The sequence below is a fragment of the Oreochromis aureus genome, linkage group 23 (assembly GCF_013358895.1).
Source record: "Oreochromis aureus strain Israel breed Guangdong linkage group 23, ZZ_aureus, whole genome shotgun sequence".
Lineage (NCBI taxonomy): Eukaryota > Metazoa > Chordata > Actinopteri > Cichliformes > Cichlidae > Oreochromis > Oreochromis aureus.
Window position 1 is genome coordinate 43,652,611 of NC_052963.1, and position 15,936 is coordinate 43,668,546.

The window sequence follows — 15,936 nt, forward strand, 5'->3', positions numbered from 1 at the left end:
ATGTCCATCAGGAAGGGGAGAGGGCAGCCGATGATCTTCTGCGCTGCCTTAACTACTCTCTGAAGTCTCACCCTGCTCTCTTGGTGCAACGTCCGCACCATTCTGTGATGCAGTATGTCAGCAGGCTCTCAATGGACAAGCAGTAGAACGTCAGCAGCAGGTTGGGGTCCAGTTTGTGCTTCCTGGGGCCCCTCAGGAAGCACAGCTGCTGCTGGGCCTTCTTGACAACTGCTATGATGTTGTCCGTCCAGTAGATGTCAGCAGAGATGAGGATGCAGAGGAACTGGAAGGTGTGGACCCTCTCCACACACTCACCGTTGATGTACAGGGGGGCTAAGTCAGTGCTGAGCCTCGTGAAGTCAATGATAATCTTTTTGGTTTTCTTGGTGTTCAGTGCCAGGTTGCTCTCAGAACACCAGGCTGCCAGCTCCAGGACTTCCTCTCTGCAGGCTGCTTCGTCTCCCTTTGAGATTAGTTTGACTACTGTGGTGTCATCAGCAAACCTGATGATAAGGTTGTTGTTGTGGGTGGGACTGCAGTCATGGGTGTAGAGAGAATACAGGAAGGGGCTCAAGGGTGCTCCGCGTGCAAGTGGAGGAGAGATGGGGGCTAAGTCTTACAGTTATTTATCCAGGCACATGTGAGAGGGAGGGGGGCAAGAGTGACCAGTTTGGTGATGAGGTTATCCGGGATGATTGCACTGACAGCTGAGCTGTAATCCATAAAGAGTATTTGAATGTAGCTTTGTCGCTGCTCCAGGTGGATCAGCACAAAGTGGAGAGCTACAACGATGGCGTCTTCTGTGGATCTGTTTGCGTGGTATGCAAACTGATAGAGGTCGGGTTCTGGGGGGGAGATGGTCCTTGATGAAGGACTAGTCTCTTGAAGCATTTCGTGATTACCGGAGTGAGGGCCATAGGACGATAATCATTCAGGTTAGTGATGGGAGACTTCTTCGGCACTGTGATGATTGCAGCTGATTTTAAACAAGACGGGACGACTACCTGATATAGGGAGAGGCTGAACATTCTGGTGAAGACGAGGGTTAGCTGGTGGGCACCTGCTTTGACCACCTTGCCAGGTACTCTGTCTGGACTGGCAGCATTCCTGGGGTTCACTGCTAGGAAGACCCGTCTGACATCATGCTCCGTTACAGTGAGTGGAGTTGCACAGGAACCAGGTGAGGGTGGGAGCAAGGCTGAAGCAGATGAGGGCTGTTGTTGCTGTTGACAGGTAAATATTAGTAATTAATTTTTATAGTAGGTGGTTCGGTGGTTAGCACTGTTGCATTACAGCAAGAAGGTCCTGAGTTCACCTCCACCATCAGGCCAGGGTCTTTCTGTGTGGAGTTTGCATGTTCTCCCCATGTTTCTCCCCATGTTTGGGGGTTCTTCCCCACCGCCCCCCCGAAAAGGATAAGCGGAAGAGAATGGATGTATGGGAATTTTTATAGTACTGTGTTTGGGTTGTTCATCAACCTCAGTATCTACAGACACATTAAGATAAGATAAGATAAGATAAGATAAGATAAGATAAGATAAGATAACTCTTTATCTTTCTCATTGCACGGTCATACATGGTACAATAGTACAATGAAATTGGAAAACTGTCCCACATCGGCACTACGAACAACACAAAACAACATGACACGACACAGTAACTTAACTTATTATTATATAAGTGTATGTGTATTGCACACTATTATTATTGCACATTAATTATTATTGCACCTTGTTATAAATATGAATATTATTATTGTTATTGTTGTTACCCCGCCCCCCCAAAAAAGTCCAGAGAGGCAGCCAATCAGGTCAGCTGTTTTAACAAGCATTAACAACATTACAATTAACAAGTGGCTTGCATCAAAGCAAGGATTATCTTTTATAGTAATTCTTGTTCTAAAAAAAATAATAAATAATATGTCAATTTCTTCAATAGTTACTGAAAGACAGTCTATAATGAAATGAAATTGCTTGTTAATTTACTTGTTGTTTTTCCTACCATCACAAACTTAATCAACTGCCTGTAAAGTCTCTGCACTCAGAAGACTCCTGCTATTTATGCTAACTGATTTTCTTAAGTGATTTTCACCATCTTCATGAAGAGTGTGGTTTTATTTAATGCAGATGAGATTTTTACAGACTAGTTTCATTAACTTTATAATTAGCTTTATAATTAGCAATTTCTTGATGCATGTAAATTATGAGTTAGTATTTCCATTCTAAGTAGAATAAATTATCTTTGCTAAGTCAATAAACACAATTCATGATGTGAAACTGGAATTTGACATTACAAATAAAAAAAAAGAATGGTGCATTTTGGTGCATTTTGGTGCATTTGATCACTTGGCTTAGTTCAGGACAGGCTACCTCTTTCCAATCTGCTACACTGATACCTGGAATCTCCATTCTCTCTGTTTGGAAGTTAAAATAGCAAGTTCTTAATATAATATGCAGTTATGAGCAACAGACTTTTGAAATCCCAGGAAATATCAGATCCAATCACAGAAAAAGTCTGGAACCATATTGCAAATACAGTTACGCTAAATGAATACTGAGGTTCCAAAAAGTTGATTCTGTTCATCTGGACGTTGTGTTTTCAGTGGGAGAAATGTTTTGTTGCTCATCCAAGTGATTTCTTCAGTCACTTGGATAAGTGACTAAACAGAAAATGCTACTTCCAGATAAACAGAATCAATGTTTGGGATTACCTGGATGATTGAGCATGCATCAAGACACGAATACTGAGGTTCTACAGTAAAACAGAGAAAACAAATTGTGTATACAGGCGGCAATTTCAGTCTTTGTGGAAACACTTCTCGGAAGTTCCATAATTACTAAATAAAATGACCTATAATATTTGAAAAATGGATCCTAAAAATGTCTATTCCCATTTACACCAGGAATTATAATTGGTTGTACGTTGTGACTAAAGTAGGATGAAGTGTAACGTTGCAAAATATAATCATCATACATATGTTGTATAGTTTCAAATACCATCTTATTACTTCAACTTTAAAGATCTGGCATAACCCATCTTTGTCAGGGTTTTCTTTCTATATGAGATGCTACTGTACATTAGGACCTACAGACATGATTTCGGGATGATGATCATGTAAAGAGGTTAGATGCTGTCATGCTGCTACAGCATCTGTTATTTCATAAGTGGACCATAATATTCTTACAGAAAATGGATCGTCACTTGAAGACTCTCTCCACTGGTTTTAGCAAGAGTTTAAATTACCAGCTATCTGACTGATAGTGTTTGTTTGCTTGGGTTTGCTGGTGATCGACATATGGCTCACTCACTCACCTGCCAAGTACACTTAGGTCAGTAAGTTTTTGGATATTGACACTTTTTTACAATGTCCTCTACACATCACCACAGTGATTTCAAATTCTCTGTGGTGATGTATGGAGGCAAAATTGTAAAATTGTGTCATTGACTAATTACATTTTTTGAAAGCGCTGTCTTTTCCAAATAGGAGAGATAGGGAAATAGATTTTTTTGGGTACAATCCCGTGATAAGATTTTTACAGGACTGTATGCAGAGTGAAACGATATGGTTTGTTTGAAATGGTTGTCAGAGGAAGCCATTTCTCTCTAACAAGAACATGGCTGCACAGCTTAAGGTTTGCAAAGTTGCATCTGAACATACCACAAAACTTCTGGAGCAAAGTCCTTTGGACAGACAATACCAAAATTGCAATGTTTGGCAAAAACAGCATCAGCACCTCGTACCAACTGTCAAGCATGGGGGTAGGGGGGTAGAGGGGCAAAGGGTCCAGTCAAATTCTAGACCTCAACCTGAGCGACATGCTGTGACAGAACCTAAAGAAAGCTGTACATAAAAAAAATTAAAAAACAACCCAAAATCTCAATGAATTCCAGCAAAATTGCAAAGTAAAGCAGGCCTAAAATTTCTTGTCAGTCATGTGAGAGACAGATGAAGTAATAATTTTCTGTATGACTTTAAATTATTGCTGCTAAAGGTGCTTCTATAAGCTACTGAATCATTCCCTATCTGAATAATCCTGGCAATTAAGACTTAAATTTCCTATAAAATAAATGTTTAACACAATCAGTTACAGTGTAATAAATTTCAGTGGAAAAGGAAACTACAGTGTCTTCAGTGTAACTCGAGAGAACTGCTTCACTCAAGTCATGGTTACAAGTTCAGTCAAGATCAGAAGAACCTGAATATGTACACTGTCCACTGGTAATCTAATAGCTAGGTAATCTGGTGTCAAAATTCAAATCAAATCCAGTTCAGTTTCCACACTGAAATAGGAGCAATATCTAATGATCTGTCTTTCACTTGTAGATTGTAGACTATGTGTTGAAGACATCCACTGTGAACTGCCATTTTCTCTTCTCTGTCTCAAGCCGACACCATTGCGTGTCAGAAGCCCACATAGTGTCGGAGCCCTTTGTCAGACAGATAACTGCATTGCAAAATGTATTTTTATTTTATACTGTTACCAATTGGTTTTCACAATAAGAATATCAAAACCAAGAAACTTCCCTGAAACCGCTGTAACTATATAATAGTCATGTGATTGTGATGTGGCTTCAAAGTCAAACAGAGCAGAAGTGTGTGTGGCTGCATATCATTCTCTTATCACTGTAGCGCCCATAGCTGCCCTTTTTTCATGACCTTGTTTAACTACTTTGAAACTGTAATTAGTTTAAGAAAGTAAAATGAATATTTGACCCTTATTATGCAGACTTTTCAATCCAGCCCCAATGCATCTTTCTTAAGACACAGTAAGCCAGTTTAATTATCACTTTAAAGCTTCACTCCTTATTTCTTTAGATTAGAAAGGTTTGTGGCATTTCTTTCTTTTCATTCAAACTACTTTTTGATTCCAAAATCTGCTTCAAAACTTTGTGTCCATTTTTAGTGTAGATGTTACTTTGATATGTACCACTCTCCACTATTGTACTGATGTGTCAGCACAAAACTCCACACAGTAATCCAGTACTTTCTTCTTTTGTTGTTATTACATTAAAGCTCCAACTATTGTCTTATTATTTTGGAATAAAAGTAATTAAGGCATAAAAGCTCTAGTATTATTATTATTATTATTATTATTATTTTGCTTCATTCATTTAATTCTTTTGTCAGGTTTCCTGTCTTTCACAGAAAATGAAAACAAAGTTCATGGTGGTCACATGCCACACTGCAGAGCTCTAACCCCTCCGCAGATAAAAGGGTGTGTGTGCAATCACATCCCATCGCCAATTATCTTCCAGACGGTTTTGTTGTCTTTTGCTGTTGTTTGAAATAAGGTGTTCCAGTATTTAATTGTGACATTTCTCCTCTTGTTTTTAACTTTTGAAAAGTTATATCACTCTAAAACTCTCTAACTGCTCTAATCTTCAGAACTCTAGAACTTCAGAGGCAGCGAGAAGGTCAGAGGCTTCATGAAAGACATAAAGTGGTGGAATAGTTTCTGGCCAAACATTTCTCAGGCTTCACACATAGACTCTATAAGAAAAGATGGATGGACTGTTACTTCCTGGTCTGAAAAGCTGAACCAATTCAGACATGTCTTGAACCTGCATTCCTTCTAATGATTTGTAGATGAGAGTCCTGTGGTTCTAAAAAGACTGTATAGAAATCTAAGGGAAAAATACCCACCAAACAGAGATGGAGCAGTTACCACTGATGCATCACATCACAAACTTCTTGGGTTTGCATTTGGCCTGGGGCCCTGTGTGTTGGGCCTGTGGGGATTTCTTTTGGATACACCGTCTTCCCCCCAAAGAAAGGGTGAGATTAAATCACTTTTCAGTGATGTCCATCCCTATGTCATCACATCTAATTTTAAAACAACAACATGTATACATTAAAAAAGCTCAGCTTGAGCCTTCAAGATTAACCAGTAACAAGTAACAAGGTGGCTACATGTTGCACACAACAAACATACTTAATCGAAAATAGCTAGCTTCAGTCGGAACATAAATATGTGAATATATCAATCAATCAATCAATCAATCAATCAATCAATCAATCTTTATTTATAAAGCACTTTTCATACAAAAAATGTAGCACAAAGTGCTTAACATGGGGCTGGGTACGCATGAGCTAAGTGAGGAAACACTATCACAGGGAGCTGTCTGCACCGGGAGCCGGTCACAGACCGCAGCCTCCAGGCTGGGCACACAGCAGGAGGGAGGCAAAGAAGCCCCCCAGCCAGGCTGAGAGGACCCACAGAGCTCCAGCAGCCACGGTCGATCACAGCCCCGGTGCAGAGAGCCCCCTCCGAGGAAACACTGGAGATATGACCCAATAAGGATATATACAGGGTAAAAAGATAAAATAAATAATATAAATAGAATAACAGGATAGAATAAATAAGCATAAAATAAATAAACGTCAGGTGAAAGCTAAATTAAAAAGGTGAGTTTTGAGGCTGAATATATATCGGTAGTGTTTTATGAATATAAACACTACCGATGTTAAAGCTATAATACACATGGACTCTTTTTCCTGTCTTCTCAATAAATCTAATATAGTTTTTAAGAAGTGAATTGGAGACTGACAAATAACCTTGACCATGTTCCTAATTCATTCATTCATATTAAATTAGTACTTATTTATTAGTACTTACTTTCTATGTTTATAATTATGTTCTGTTTACCAGAACAAATACTAGCGCTCTTTGTGAAAGTTGGTTAGGTGTTGTATTAGCGAGAGGGACCAAAGAGTCCACCAGAAGGCAAATCTTTCACTTCCTTCCACAAACCGTGATCTCTGTTCCAACTGAATCATCCAGATGAGCTATCTGCCTGATGCTACGATTGTGCTGAACATACAGACGGTACCAGCACACAAACTTAACAGCTCAGACCTCCATTCTATGTATATTGACTTTGAAAGCACAGCTAACATTTTCAATCTTTTCTCTTACTTAAAGGCTGTTTTTTGTTATATATTTAGGTATTTTTATGTGTCAAAGTCAAGATGCAGTTAACTGAACTCAGCTGTGTTAAATTGAATGGCATTCATCAGCTTTTTCTTATTGAGCACTCAAAGCACTCTTCCACTAAAAGCAAAATTCCTCCAATGATACTCACATTCATACTGTGCCTGTTAGGCTGTGCTGTCTGCTAGCATATTATTAGCAGCAGACAGCTGAGGACACAAAAGCCTTGGGCTTGATGAATTACAGTTTGGGTTTTGATTTAACTGAGAGAGCTTTGAGAATTTGCACCAAAGTGCAGATAACAAAGAAGGTACCAGAATGATTGCCTAGTTTTGTCTGATGTACTGAGGACAGTGTGTTTTACAGAGTTAGTATTTCAATTTACATTGTGCTATAAAATCCAGTTAAATTACTACAAGCTAAGAAAAAAACAGGCTGTACTGAAGTTGGAGGTACAGCAGGCGTTTTTTTGTGTTGATTTTCACGGTGCTGAATAGCGGAAAGTAAAAATAACATTGGCTTATGTATAATATTTATGTACTCCTTCACTGTTTTTCTTGTACATCACTTGTACAAGACTACATTTTAGCATTTTAGATGCAAATATTTAATCTTTTATTTTAATCTTTTTTTCTTTTGATCATTTTTGTTTGATATTTTGATGGGACTCTTATCTCCTCTCATCCAAAGACGGGTGTGCCATGAGGAGTAGTGTATATCAGTTCAGTCCAGCTCCAGGTGCTATATAAAACTATTATTAACTGCAGTTATATTTTTAATGACCTGGATTTCTTGTTGTTACTGTGTAATATAGATGAAAATCTACCCACAGTCTTAAACAGGCAAATAAAAATGTGTACTGATGAATACAACACACCTGCCCCTGATGGAAGAAGTTCAATCTTCACAATACAAAGTATATTCTCCTACAAAGTCCTTCTCCAAGATGATCCTGGAAACAACAACTGCATCCAGCCTACAGCTCTATCAAAGCAGAATTATTGCTTAACTTCACGATAATTTAACTTTATTGGTCTCTGACCAGTTAATGAGCTCTAAAAGAAATGAGAAAGTAAGGTATTCTGCCCAACAGGTAAAGCTTGGCTGAAGCTGGGTTTGGAAACAGGACAGTGATCCCAACCACAGCAGCAAATATACAACAGAATGGTTGAAAAAGTAAATGTGTGAAATGCTGTGATTATGCACAGGACTTTAGAAACCTGTGCATAAACAAAGGCCTGCCAACTGTAAGCACTGTAAGAAATGATTCCTCAGATAAAATGACTAAGTTACTGCTGCTAAAGATGGTTCTACAAGTTCCTGAATGATAGGGTACGCTTAGTTTTTCACAGGTCTGCTGCAAATTCTGTGAAAATGTTCTTTTTCACACAACTATATAAACACAAACAGAAATATTTAGAAGAGTAGGGTTCAAAAATAAATAAACATTATAAACTAGGAAGGACAGATGTGCAAAATCTGTGAACATAATGTGCAAAGTACACAGCTCAGTGTTATGGTAATATCACACACTTTCAAACATTGTTCTTATTTCCAGGGGTACTGGTCCTGATGGGCTACAGCTCCTAGTACAGGGGAGATTATGCCCATGGTCAAAGGTTCATCTCCAGTATTTCTTCCCCACCACATGGTCCTGACATTGTACAGGTTTTGAATTGTAGGCAGAAGACAACTAATGACAAGCAAGGTATGCAGAAGAGCATCTCTGAACACACAGCACGGTGAACCTTTAAGTAGTAGAAGACCACACCATGTGCCATTCCACTCAGCTAAGAACAGAAAACCAAGACTCCAACTTCCATGGACTCACCAAAATTAAATGTGTGTGCTGTATGTAGTTTTATACGTGTGTTGGATGTAGTCTGCTATGACAATGACAACTGTAGTAAAGAGCAGCAGACTACTGAAATCCCAGGAAAGACAGGATCTGATTACAGAAAATACTGAATCTATACAACAAATACAGCAAGTCAAAGTAAATACTACATCTCATCTTGGTCAAGTAAGCTGATTTTTATTGGAGCAATAACTCCTGTTTTCCATTTTAATATAACTTAGGAACTACTGTTCACTCTGAACTCTTTCTAAAAGAATGCCAAAGACTGTTAATCAGTCATCCTAAAATTAAGAAGATCTTGCTTAACGTGAAAGAATCTAACTTGCTACTGGGTGTGACTGATTTGAAGTGCAATCTCATCAGATAAAAGAAATAGCCAAACTTCAAATGACCTAATGCCAAACATGTTCTCATTTTTCTCAGTATGTACGACAGTAGTAATACACACATAAAGACTGTTTGACAGAGTCTTGAAAACCTATGGACAATTTAGAATCACCAGTTCACCTAACCCCACTAACTGCATGTCTTTGGCCTGTGAGAGGAAGCAGGAGCTCCTGGACAGAACCCACACAAAGACTGTGAGAACATGCAAACTCAGATGGTGGATTTGAACTCAGTGGCTTCTTGCTGTGAGGCAACAGTGCTAACCACTGTGCATGCTGCCCTATTTAGCTGCCAATTTGGTTCCTATTTAATATTTATAGTTTTGGTGCTTGTTGAAACTTTCAAATTCTGGATTTTTAGCGCTTCTGTGTTTCCTCATGTGTAGATGAGGTTTTATTATAGTGTACTTTTTCTTTCCTGGTTTTGCTTTTAGGCCATTAAAGGACACCCAGACTACCTGTTTGTCCTCTCCTCAGCTGCATAATATATATCTAAGTCCAGCAGAAAGAAAAGGGTAAAGAAAAAAGGACTGACATAAAAAATGGACCAAAAACAAAGAAGGTATGGAGACAATGATGTTGATGTAACTAACAAAAATAATTAAAGGAAATAATGCACTTATTATTAAAGAAAGCAGAGAAATTTCACTGATGTGTAGTGAAATTCAGATCAAACATGCGATCAACTATTAAACTTCTCATATTCTCGAAACTCTGAACTATATCAGAGTTTCTAATGACGTGGGGTTATGCAGATTTCATAATTCTTCGGTGTCAGAGTGAGCCCAAAGCGGTAGTCCATATCAGGCTTCACCCCGGCAGGCATGGAGAATGTGAAGTGCTGCATGAAGGAGGTGAAGAAGAGGAAAAGCTCCATCTTGGCCAGGCTCTCTCCAAGACACACCCGCTTACCTGAGACAGGACACTGGCATTAGTCCTAGATTTCCTTTGGATGACTGTGCACAGATCAGTTACTGATTCAATAGAATTACTTATGATCTTTTTTTGTCCTTCACCAACCGTCTCTTAAACAGCAGATCTTCGTTACAGCGGATGTTTGGAGAGGCTGCTAAAAAAACTTGCACAGATATTAATCAAATGTCTGATGGAGTCACTCCTTACCAAGAGAGAAAGGCAGAAAAGCTGCTCGTTTCACAAACTTGCCCTCCTCATTCAGAAAGTGATTTGGATTGAAGGTGTGAGGCGTCTCCCACTCTTTCTTGTCGAACAGCACAGATGTCAAATTGGCAATTACTATAACTCCCTGGAAATTGGAATAATAATAAATACAAAAATACACAAAATGAAATATGACATAAACTGTGTTTGTGTTTTACTTGACTCTAGTTTGAGCAATGACCTTTGGGACTGCGTATCCCCCCAGCTCGACATCTCTGTTGGTGACATGCGGCACGCTAAGAGGAGCTATGTTTGAAATCCTCTGGATCTCATGGATAACAGCATCAGTGTAAGGCAGGTTTGCACGGTCCTCCATTGATGGCTGTCTGGACTCTCCAATCTCTCTGTCTATCTCAGCCTGTACCTTTTCTGTGCCAAAGACAAAAGAAAACAGTATTTCATCAAAGAAAATTACAGCGTAGTGCTACACTGCTAATTATTAAAGAGATTTGTGCACCACTGCACAATACGTTAAACATCTAAAAACCTGAGTGTAACCTGGAAATAGTAAAGTTTACACTTAAGAAATTATAACCACAGTGTTCCTTGAGTGCCAATACTCTTGTCAATACTCCTACCCTGAATCTCAGGATATTTTGCCATGTAGAGGAAAGCCCAGCGCAGGGTGGTGGATGTGGTTTCAGATCCAGCCACGAAAAGATCCAAAACACAAATAACCAGATTTTCCTCATCAAAAGTGCTGTTGTCCTGCCCCTTATTCTGAAAATACATGCAAACACACATTTTAAAACATTGGAAATGATAAAAAAGTGCCTTTATTGGCAGTATTACCTGAAATACATGGTAATTTATGATGGCAAATTAAGCCTAATCTCCTACCATTTGAATCTCACTGAGGTAACAATCAATGTAGTCACGTGTTTCTGAGGGATCCCAGGTCTTCTTGTGCTCATTTAGCTCTACTCGTATGAAATCTAACACTTCATTCCACATCTGCTTGCCAGTCTGATGCGGACCTGGTAAACGTCTCATCAGGACAGGAAATGAATTATAAAGCTACACAAGGAAACAGATTGGAACAATAAATTTAGGTTAGTGCAAATGCCCCACTCTAAATCCACTGTCTGAAAATGCAGCACCAGTCAAGGCTCAGGGAGGGGTAGTCATCTACCGTAACCGGTAGGGGGTCTAAACGAAAGTAATCTGTTTATGTCTATGTGTAAAGTAATTAAAAAAACAAAGGTGTAACCTCTGACAGGGTAGCAAGTGGAAAATGTGCCCTAAGCTGTTAACTATGCAACAATTCGGTTTTTGGCAAGTATCATATATAGTGGTTTGTTGGCGCAGTGCTCACAGAAAACAGGAGAGACGACTGCAGGACTATGACTTTGAATTTGATCATTGCTGTCAATGATTTTGCTGAGTATGAAACCCAAAAGGTGAAGTTCTGATTGGGAAACTCGTTTGTCTTTGTGTTTTTGTAAATGACTGAAACACTGTTGCAACTTAAATGTCCAAAACATGCCCTCATACTGTAATATGTGTGTGTAATATGTCTAGAAGATGATCAGAACATCTCCAGATTCTGCCTTTATTTTGATCCCTACACTCTTGTGAAGCATTGTGACTTCATCGCATGTTTTGTTTGTCCAATTGGGAAAAATATGTGCATTAACATAAACCATCTACAGTTACCTCCAAGACCTCTCAATGGTGACTGGCCTTGATTATGACAGACACTTCAGTACATAATCTTCAAGTAGTGAGAGGACAATATTGATAAACTTTACAAACCTGTGCCAAAAAAGATCATTCACTGACATTACTATAAATTGTATCACAGTAACAAATACATTTAACAGTTGTGGCACATTAATTTAGGATCTGATTACTATTTTTTAAATGCTGTACCTGTGCCCAAACGGAGCCTTCAATCTGGAGCGCTTTGTCAAACAGTTGCATCATTTTAATGAACTTCTCCTCACCGTACTCAAAGCGATGGCCGAACACCAGGGAGCAGATGATGTTGGAGACAGCATTGTTAAGGATGAGGTGTGGATTGAATGGCTTACCTCCACAATAGAGGAGAAACTTTTATGTAAATTTATGTGAATTTGTTCATTCTAAAAGTGTTGCCAGGAAATAAGCTCGTACCTTTATAGCTTCTGATGTTTTTTGCACAATATGTAAATTCATCCAGGATGACAGATTCAAGTGACTTCTTGCCAAATCCAAACTGTCTAAGGGTTGAAAGTGCAAAGCGTCTCTGCTGCTTCCAGAGGTTTCCACTACTGGTAATGACACCTGACCAGAAAAAGAGAGGGGGAAGAAACCAAAAAAGAACCTTAAAACTTTGAACTTTCAAGCTTTGGGTCTGTGTTGATCTACAGTAGTCTTACCTAATCCATGTGCTATATCAGTCTGAAAAGGAAGGTCTGGGCGGTCCGCCAGGCTGTCTCCCTGCGTCACTAGAGCTTCTTTCAGAATATCAAACCCGTTTAAAACCACCATCCATTCCTGTCCCATCCGGAGACTGTACACATTTCCATATGTCTCTGCTAACTGGGACAGGATTTATGAAAGAAGATACACACAAGACTTGACATGAGAATATGAGTTAATATGTAAGATTTTAAGATTAACAGGTACCTGTGTCATACTCTCATGGGCCCTGTTCTGATCTATAGTGAATAGGTTGCCCATAATTGGTAGACCCCGGGGTCCTGGAGGATAGCCTGCTGGCCGACGATTCTTAATATAGTCTGCAGTGATGATGAAAACTGCAGTGAAGAGCAGCAGACTCTTGAGATCCCAGGAAACATAGGTTCCAATTACAGAAATGATTGAATCCATTCTGTAAATACAGTCACTGTACGAGGGTACGATTTCTCCTGTAAGACAGATGACTCAGTCTGAGAGTAGGCAACAACAGCTATCGGTCCACTGAGGGCGAAGCTCAGTATTACTATCACTTGGTAATGCAAATAAAGTGTACTCTGAACTCTGGCCTCATTTCATGGAGAAAAGAAGATGTGAAAAACATTTTTAATCTAGGATGCTAAAATCAAGTATTGTTGCTCAACAGAAGAGAATCTTTTTGGCTTGAGGGTGTGATTAGACATAAGAAATAGCCAAACTTTAATACTTCAGTACTTTTTAAAAAACACTTTAAAACTGCTATCTTTGGTGCAACAATGACATACACAGAAAAAAAACTGCTCATTTGAATCTTGAAAATAAGCTTGTAGTTTTGCCATTTGACAGAGTGGAAGATGTGAGATTTTTAATGCCTTACATGATCATAAAAAGATATGCTTTCACAACCAACCATGGTCAAACCTGCATTTCTTCAAGGCTGACTTTTAAATGTACCCAAACTAAAATCCTGTTTCCACTTCTGAGAACTTTGGTGAGATTGGCCAGTAAAATCTGTCAGTGTAACCTGGTTTGTATTTGCCACTGAGCCTTCATTTCAGGCAATAGTGTGCGTAAGGGTGAGGTAAGAGTTCTGGGAAAGCCAGTGGTGTTCTTTTCACCTTCTGTTGTGAATTTCATGCCATGATGTTCAAACAGAAGAGCAACTCAGATTAATTTAAGCAGCAGGCTAATTTGAGGAAAACAACTCTAAAGAGAACAAAAGCAGGACAAAGTACAAAGTGCAAAAACAGGGGCTTTAAGAACATGGCCAAATTCATTTTCCTTAATGTAGCAACATTTTCCAGCACACGATGGTAGCATAGAGTATTAAAAGTACAGTTTCATAAAGCAATGCATTAAAACTTTGATTAAAGTTGCCAATGTATCAACTGCAAGATTAATGAGCGACCCGGACTGGTATGAACGGTTATAACAGCCTAATCCTGATAAAAAGTGAGATAAAGCAATTTTAAACATCAATACAGAGTTTAAACAATGGGTATTAAAATGCAACACAGGGTCTTTGTAACGTCTATCTTGCTTTCACGTTAATCTCACTTAAAACTCACACACCGTCTAGATAACGAGACGCCGTCCCAACTCGGAAATCCGACCCTCGGGGGAAGTAGAGGACTGACTTCAAAATAAAACACAAGTTGTTTAAATAAAACAGTGGGAACTTTGCTTATCGAGCATTTCTTGTCCTGCCTCTGGTGTATAAAAATGATCCCAAGTTTTATTGCCACCAAATAATCGGCTTGGATTCGAGGTGGCCTCTAAGTAATATGTTAAACGTGCACTTTTTTAAAAATTTGCAATACGTATTTATGTTCACCTTTCCCCAGGCAATGTCGAAAAAAAAGGTAACGAACTGAAGTTTGATTTTGAAAGTTAAGCAACCGGAGATTTAGTTTGTGCCTTCGCCAGCTTGTTATGTCGTATGACCTGCTGTGCTTTTTAATGGCGTAAACTCTCCGAAATCTGAGAAGAAGGCTTAGTTAGTTCCTGTTGGATATCCAGGGGACCAACAGGAAAATGGGTTATATGAGGCATTTGGGCCAAACTGTGTGTTTTCAATAGAAACCTACATAGATAGCGCCACCTTTAATCCACTGAGTGTTTATTTAAGGTATTCCACCCTGACATTTTCTGGTAAATAGTTTTTTTCTTTAACCGTAAGGTGCACCATTCCAAGTCCTTGTTGATGCAAATGCATTCAGGGGTGCAGACATTGTCAAGATGACTTCCTGAAGTTCAAACTGTGTATCATTATGGATAATAAAGGTTATTTAAATCTATTTTTTAGTGAATGTTTCAAAAAGAGAAAATACCAACCTTCAAACACAGTAGTAGAGAGGACTTGATTTAGGCGTGCTTTGCAGCCATTGGACCTGTGCACTTCACAGTCACTGAGTCTACCAAGAACTCCTCTGTAAGACCTTCTGTAAGTCAGTCCTATGAAACAGGACAGTGATCCCAACCACAGCAGCAAATCTACAACAGAATGGTTGAAAAAGTAAATGCGTGAAATGCTGTGTTTATGCAAAGGACTTAAGAATTCTGTGCATAAACAAATGCCCGTCAACCTCAGTAAACTAAACACTGTAAATTACATATATAGGAAATGATTTCTTAGATATAAATTAGTTACTGCTGCTAAAGATGGTTCTACAGGTTCCTGAATCATAGGGTTAGGGTGCTTAGTTTTCCAGAGGTCTGCAGCAAATTCTGTAAAAATGTTCCTTTTCACACAACTGTATATATACAAACAGAAATATTTAGAAGAGTAGGGTTAAAAAAGACATTAACATTATAAACTAGGAAGGACAGATGTGTAAAATCTGTGAACAAATCTGTGCAAAGTACACAGATCAGTGCAATGAATCCAGTGTGCAAACTTTTTATAGCTGGAGTAAGTATGTTTAAGTGTGTGTTATGGTAATATCACACACACTCACACATTCTGTTCTTATTTCCAGGGGTATTGGTCCTGGCGGGTACAGCCTCCTAGTACAGGGGAGTTTATGCCCTTGGTGAAAGGTTCATCTCCAGTATTTCATCCCCACCACATGGTCCTGGTATTGTACAGGTTTTGAATTGTATGCAGAAGGCAACCAATCACAAGCAAGGCATGCAGAAGAGCATCTCTGAACACACAGCATGTTGAACCTTTATGTGGATGGGCTACAGTAGTAGAAGACCA

General features: G+C 39.0%; 1 protein-coding gene across 1 annotated transcript; it reads right to left on the bottom strand.

Moving 5' to 3' along the window:
- Positions 1-7,835: 7,835 nt before the first annotated feature.
- Positions 7,836-14,342, bottom strand: LOC116317749 (cytochrome P450 2J6-like). The gene is made up of 10 exons (XM_031736612.2): positions 14,307-14,342; positions 12,966-13,207; positions 12,716-12,878; positions 12,471-12,620; positions 12,228-12,388; positions 11,196-11,372; positions 10,934-11,075; positions 10,537-10,724; positions 10,299-10,440; positions 7,836-10,088 (listed from the first exon to the last, which is right to left on the bottom strand). Exons 2-10 carry the CDS (start codon positions 13,167-13,169, stop codon positions 9,910-9,912), a joined length of 1,506 nt encoding a protein of 501 aa, XP_031592472.2. The 5' UTR covers positions 13,170-13,207; positions 14,307-14,342; the 3' UTR covers positions 7,836-9,909.
- Between the last annotated feature and the right edge of the window lie 1,594 nt (positions 14,343-15,936).

Excerpts from the sequence above, each read along its gene's own strand:
- LOC116317749 (XM_031736612.2), bottom strand. The coding sequence starts at position 13,169 with ATGGATTCAATCATTTCTGTAATTGGAACCTATGTTTCCTGGGATCTC. Across the intron at positions 10,441-10,536 it reads GGGGATACGCAGTCCCAAAG|GGAGTTATAGTAATTGCCAA; the intron begins GTCATTGCTCAA and ends TCCAATTTCCAG. Across the intron at positions 10,089-10,298 it reads TTTTCTGCCTTTCTCTCTTG|GTAAGCGGGTGTGTCTTGGA; the intron begins GTAAGGAGTGAC and ends GTCCTGTCTCAG.